Source organism: Notolepis coatsorum, assembly GCF_963971535.1.
Source record: "Notolepis coatsorum genome assembly, chromosome: 1".
NCBI lineage: Eukaryota > Metazoa > Chordata > Actinopteri > Aulopiformes > Paralepididae > Notolepis > Notolepis coatsorum.
In genome coordinates, this window is record NC_140165.1 from 301521279 (window position 1) to 301527540 (window position 6262).

The following is a 6262-nucleotide window of genomic DNA, read 5'->3' on the forward strand; positions in this document are numbered from 1 at the left end:
AGACAGCTTCAGTGGAATCTGCGTTGCCGGGGGGGCAGCTTGGACCCAGGTTTGTTTCCTCTCAGCGATCGTTGTTGGCGAACACTGCGACAGGAAATAAACTTGGGTCAATTTAGAACGTTTACGTTGTCAAATTGAAAGCGTTTGCAGACGCGGACTTGAAAAGAAAAGTGTTACCGAATACTGCTGACGGACCGGTGACTCAGGAGTCATTTTCCATAGACTGACATCCAATCCGCTCCGCGTAAAAAAAATTCCCTGCTATTCAGCGCACGAGCTGGGGGGCGGGGGGGGGGGGGCTCTTACAGAACCACACAGCAGGGGCCACGGCAGCGGCTGCTCCGTCTACTCACCCACGAATAACACGAGGCAGGGCCCCTCGTGGAGCTGCACAGCGTTGGCCTCGCTGAGCTCCAGGACGGGCCGCGGGTGCCAGGGGAAGAGGAGGCACTCCGGGTCGTTCAGCACCTCCACGCGGCCCTGTCGCGTGATCATGTGACCCTCCGTGTCCAGCAGAATCAGGGTGGGGATACCTGGGGGGGGGGGGAAGAGAGGATGAAGAAAAGAGGAGGGATGGAGGGAGCAAGAGAGGCAGGAAGAGAGGAGAGAGAGCGAGAATAGAAGGAAAGAAAGAAAAAGGAAGGAAGGAAGAAAGAGGGAGATCAAAAGGAAGGCGAGAGAGAGAGAGAACAATAGATGAAGTCATAGTGTCTCACTCCCCTCTCATCTCCCCCCATCATGGTTTCCTGACGCAGTACATCGCTCCCCCGCTGAGTTTACGCGTTGTGGTGTAGAGTGTAAGAGTAGCTCCAGGCTCCAAGACTCTGACCAGCGCTTGGTCTCAACCTCTTTTTCCTCCCAAGGATGATGAGTCTTTTCTTTTTTAACAGCAGTCCCACACATTCCCATCTGGAAGCTGTGAACCAGCAGATGGGGGGGGGTTAAGTGCCTTGCTCAAGGCCACTTCCGCGATAGTCATTGAAGGGGAGCGGAGGGTGTTACTCCTTGACCCCAACCGTATTTCTCTTTTCCGGTCTGTGGATTTGAACCACCGACCCTCTCCCACAACCTTGCTTCTCCTCATCCGCTAGGCTACAGTCACTCCGTAGCCCTGGAAGTGTCTCAACTCTCTCTCTCTCTCTCTCTCTCTCTCCATCTCTGTGCTCTCTGTGACCACGATTCCTCTATTCAGGGGCTGGTGTTTCTATACGTGACCCTATTCCATCCCACCATCTCACTGACATATTAACAGTTTGATCAAAAACAGACACAGAGGACACCAAGTTCATTTGGCCGGGAGGGGAAGAAAAACAGGGTGTGTGAATGTTTGTTTGTGAATGTGTGTTTCTATTTGTGTGTGTGTGTGCGTGTGTGTGTGTGGACACGTGTGTGCATGTGCGTGGAGCGAGGCAGCACTGAGGGGCGGGGGGTTCGGACGTGAACAGCAGGAGTTTTTGAGTGTGGGAGGGGGGCAGTATCGACTCGTCCTGTGAGCATTCCGCACATTCCAGTAAGGAGAGAGGCAGGGAGCCAGCTCTCTAACTGCAGCCACACTCCTCTGTACAGAGGCAATCAGAGAGAGAGAGAGAGAGAGAGAGAGGGGGGGGGGGGGCCGAGAGAGAGAGAGCAGGAAAGAGAGGGAGGGACAGAGAGGGAGGGAAAGAGAGAGGGAGGGAAAGAGAGAGAGGGAAAGAGAGAGACAGGGAAAGAGAGGGAGACAGAAGGAAAGAGAGAGGGAAAGAGAGAGATGGAGAGACAGAGGGAAATAGAGGGAGAGAAAGAGAGAGGGAGAGAAAGAGAGAGGGAGAGAAAGATAGAGGGAAAGGCGGAGTGAGTGAGAGAGAGAGAGAGAGAGAGAGAGACAGGGAATGAGAGAGAGATAGAGGGACAGAGAGAGGGGGAGAGAGAGGGAAAGAGAGAGAGGGAGAGACAGGGAAAGCGAGAGAGGGAGAGACAGAGGGAAAGAGAGGGAGAGAAAGAGAGGGAAATAGAGAGAGGGAAAGGCGGAGTGAGTGAGAGAGAGAGAGAGAGAGAGAGAGAGAGAGAGAGAGAGAGAGAGAGAGAGAGAGAGAGCGGAACACGCATCTCTTCCGCAACAGGCAGAACTGCAAACTTGATTACGAGTTCACATTCCTGAGGCTGTGTTGGGCTAAGTGTTCACTGTTCCAACCCCACATTACAGCATTAAGCCCAGGCAGATGCACATCTTGCCTTTGATTGTCTCTTCCAGTCTCAACATCTGATACACACACACACGCCAGGGGTGGGTGTCAAATACCTTGTATTCCATAGAGCCTATTGAGTCGTGATCGCCGGGCCTCGTCTGAATATGGAACTGCCAACCAAGGCATCTCGCTGAAGTACTGTGTAAAGGAATCCTCTGACCTGGAGAGAGGTTGGACGACACAAAGCAGCAGACAAGTCACATGTCCATCCAGAAGTCTGTAACAGCTGAATGGAAGAGACTGTGTGTGTGCGTGTGTGTGTGTGTGTGTGTGTGTGTGTGTGTGTGTGTGTGTGTGTCAGAGAGGGGAGGTGAAAGATACAAAAACCTTGTATCTCCATTAATTTAGGCGATTATTCTGGTCTTTATTCTTTTACTGCATGAAGCACAGTTTCAGGAGGGTCATACAGAACCAAGCATTTCACTATAATGGACATGTACCTATCTATGTGACAAATAAAGCAAAACTTGAACTGTTTTTACATGAATAGAAAGTTCACGTTCACGTGTGAAAAACCTCATGACATCCATTGAAAACCAAGATATATCTCAAACTCTGCCCTCTTTTCATGATCCTCCAATGACATCTGTTGCTTCCCTCAGACTAACTTCTTTCGTTCACACGTTCTTTCACCGGGGCTTGAGATCAGGTCAATTGCACGGGTGTCACTGTGTCTATCTGTCTTGGAGATAGGAGGTTTTGACCCGGACAGCAGCCCTGCACCGCTACACCCACGAGACCCACCTGTCAGCGCTGACGAATATGATCTCGAACTTCTGACCCGACTCCTTCACGGTTCGATACGATTCCACCAACACCCGGGTCAAGCTGCGACATGGAGGGCACTGGGGGGGGGAGAGAGAGACGGAGGGAGAGCGAAGGGAGGGGAGGTTAGCCAGTAGATTCCTAGAATGGCCCAATCGACTAGCCTGGAAGCGTCTATTCTTTTACTAACGGATTTCCAGTTCCGCGTTTGCGTTCTGCGATCTGATTGGCCACTGACGTTTCTGGTGCGATCTGATTGGCCACTGACGTTTCTGGTCATGTGACATGTGCGCCCAATCGCGTGACGCGCCCATTTACGCCTCGAACAGCAGCAAACTACCTAGTTTATAACTGGTTAAGCTTAGGCGACTCTTTCGAAGTTGGTTAAGGTTAGAGTTTGGAATCAAGGCTGGTGTTCTATCGCCATGCTCTTAAGACAAACTCTAACCTTAACCAACTTCGAAAGAGTGCCTAAGCTTAACCAGTGGCAGAACTTGCCGTCACACGATTGGCGCGACCAGAAACGTCAGTGGCCAATCAGAGCGCAGAACGCGAACGCGGAACTGGAAATCCGTTAGTAAAAGAATTCAGGCGGCCTGGAAGCCATTTGCTACCACAAACTGAGCCTGGACTTGTAGCAGCCCAGACCCATTTCAGTGGGTGGGAGCGCTTGCGTTGACAGACAAACTCCTTCAGCCAATCCAGCCAGAGGAATGGGCGAAAACGTTTTTTTCCCCCTGCAGAGAGACTCTGCCAGTGCATACTCTTGTTCTAGTTTAATTGTTGTTATTGAGTCTATTTCTGCTATAACTGCACTTATGGCTGTTTATTCTACTAACGTTAGCGTTTCCACTCGTTGCTTCGTGAGACGCCATTACCGCTTTCTCCAGTGGCGGCCTGTATTTCACGTCATCGACTACGAGAACCAATCAGGGACTGCGTTCTAACTGCTGTTCTGTCCCCCCAGTGGAACGCAGTCCCCGATTGGCTCCGATTGCGTTGCAATTCCTGGAAAACGATGTGGATACGAGGAAGGCCAGTTTGTAATCACAAAAACAGAATTTCTTTTTGCAAGAAAGATTGGCTTCCAGGCAACCAATCTACTGCTGTTAATAGAAAGATGATGACAGATATGTGTGTTTGCTGCCGAGGTCAGCGCTGCCTCCCGGCTGCGTTTCTTCAGCCTCTGAGCGGAGACCAGGGGATACTTTTTCCTATAGTATCTCACTCCATCCAGATACACTGGAGAAGACCTCTCTTAAAACATTAATCCTGCCGTGTGTTGTGGTTTGTTGGGTTAGTGAGGGCGTGTGCTCCTGGGGCCTGTGTGGAGTTTGCATGTTCTCCCCCCGTGCTCGCAAGGGTTTCCCCCTTAAAAAAAAGAACCAATGGAAGAACATGCAGAACAGATCGCTGACGCGTCCCTGACGAAGACGGACAGGAGCACTTGGATCGGTCCCCGGGTGCGGCCCCACGCCCATGTCTACCCCCGGCTGCCCTTGGGGGGGGGGAAGGACGCCGGGATGGGTCAAGCGCAAAGAGAACATTTCAACGCCGACCCAAAAAATGCATGCGTGTGTGTCGTCCATCTCGCATGTGTGTGTACGCTGCATGACGATGTGCTACAAATAAAGACTTCTTTAAAGTCCAGTTTCATTCATTCATTTGAGAGCACCCAGGCACCCAGAGCACCTCCCAAACCAAGCGAGGGGAGTGATGTTGGTGTGGCATGTGGCAAGACATCAGGCTACCATGGCAGCAGAGTGTTGGTGTGGCTAGCATTAAGATGACATCATAGGCTACCATGGCAGCAGAGAGTGTTGGTTTTGGTGTGGCAGGCATGAAGATGACATCATAGGCTATCATGGCAGCAGAGCGAGGGAGCAATACAACCACTAGCAGGTATCCTCTGGTCAGTCTCTCTCTCCTACACACTGTATTCCCTCTCAACATTTTAAACTATAGTATACTTGTCTTTGCTCAAAGTGGTAAAAAAATAATAACACCGATTAGATACTGAATTACATAGTAATGATGACAAACATGGTACTAATTCAAGGGTTGTACTATTTTACATCGCTTTATAGGTGATGTAACCAGTAACTGTTGCGTTTTTTTTCTTTTTACCGATATCATTTTCAACTATTATTACAATACATCATCTTTCAGTGTGTGGTAAGCTAAAGCACAACATATATTCAGATTAGCTGACTAAATGGATGCAATGCTGGCTGCAACATCCTTCTCTTTGGCAAAGCTATATCGACATTCAAGAACATTTACTGTGTCAAACACTCCTCTGTGAGCTTAGCTATCTACAAACAAGATAAATACGAGTGATGAGATGCCTATAGACTCACAATATAACTATATATATATTATATATATATATATAATACATAGGCTTTTGTTTTTTCTTATATAAAAAGAAGACTGCAGTGGTATCGTCTTGTGTTTTTGTATTATTTGTAGGTACAACATTTCTTTGAATTGCATGTGTGTTTTTGCCATTTTATCAGCATCAGCTGTCATTCAATGATGCTTGACTGCCTGTTTTTGTGCTACTGTGAATCGGTCAGAGACACAGAGCATAGTGTGCAGGGTAGAGTTATACTCTGTTTTAAATACTACGTTCTTCAATGTGTATCGATACAGTTTATCAGGGTACAGGGCAGTACATGTATATTAATAACTACACTGCTCCTGCATTACCATCGGTCAAGAATATCCTCCCGATATATTACCGTCGTGTAACATTTTTTATTTTTTTATTTTTATTGATCTTTTTTCCCCTCCATTTTTCCTCGATTTTCTCCCATCCCAATGTTAGTCGTTATGCCAATTACCAATCCCCTTCCTGGTCGCTGCGCACTTACCCCCCACAGTCGGTCTGGGAGAGTGGAGGCTATCACGTGCTTCCTCCGACACACGTCTAGCCAATCAACCGCTTCTTTTCACCTGGCAGCGCGGACTCTCACTGAGAGGGCGTAGCGTGTGGAAGGATCACACTACCCCCCTTAGATCCTATCCGCGCTTAGCAGGCGCCCCGACCCAACTGTAGGAGTCGCTGTTTACAACGACCCGGACCCACCCCGCCAGCTTCTCCCACCCTCTAATACTGCCAATTGTATTAGTGTGAACGGCCAGCCAAGCTGGTGACAACGCCGGAGCTGTGAGCTGGATTCGAACAGGCGAATCCAGCGTCTCCGGGTTGGTGACGAACGCAATCTCCGTTACGCCACCTGACCGCCCTACCGTCGTGTAACATTCTA

General features: G+C 49.4%; 1 protein-coding gene across 1 annotated transcript in view; it reads right to left on the reverse strand.

Annotated features, from left to right (window-relative positions):
- nxn (nucleoredoxin) overlaps positions 1-6262 on the reverse strand; it is a 92927-nt gene that overhangs the window by 12440 nt on the left and 74225 nt on the right. The window contains exons 3-5 of the mRNA XM_084318578.1: positions 2970-3164; positions 2279-2385; positions 354-533 (exon numbers count right to left, since the gene is read on the reverse strand). Of these exons, the coding sequence (XP_084174704.1) occupies positions 354-533; positions 2279-2385; positions 2970-3164 (482 nt within the window). The remainder of the gene's footprint in view (positions 1-353; positions 534-2278; positions 2386-2969; positions 3165-6262) is intronic.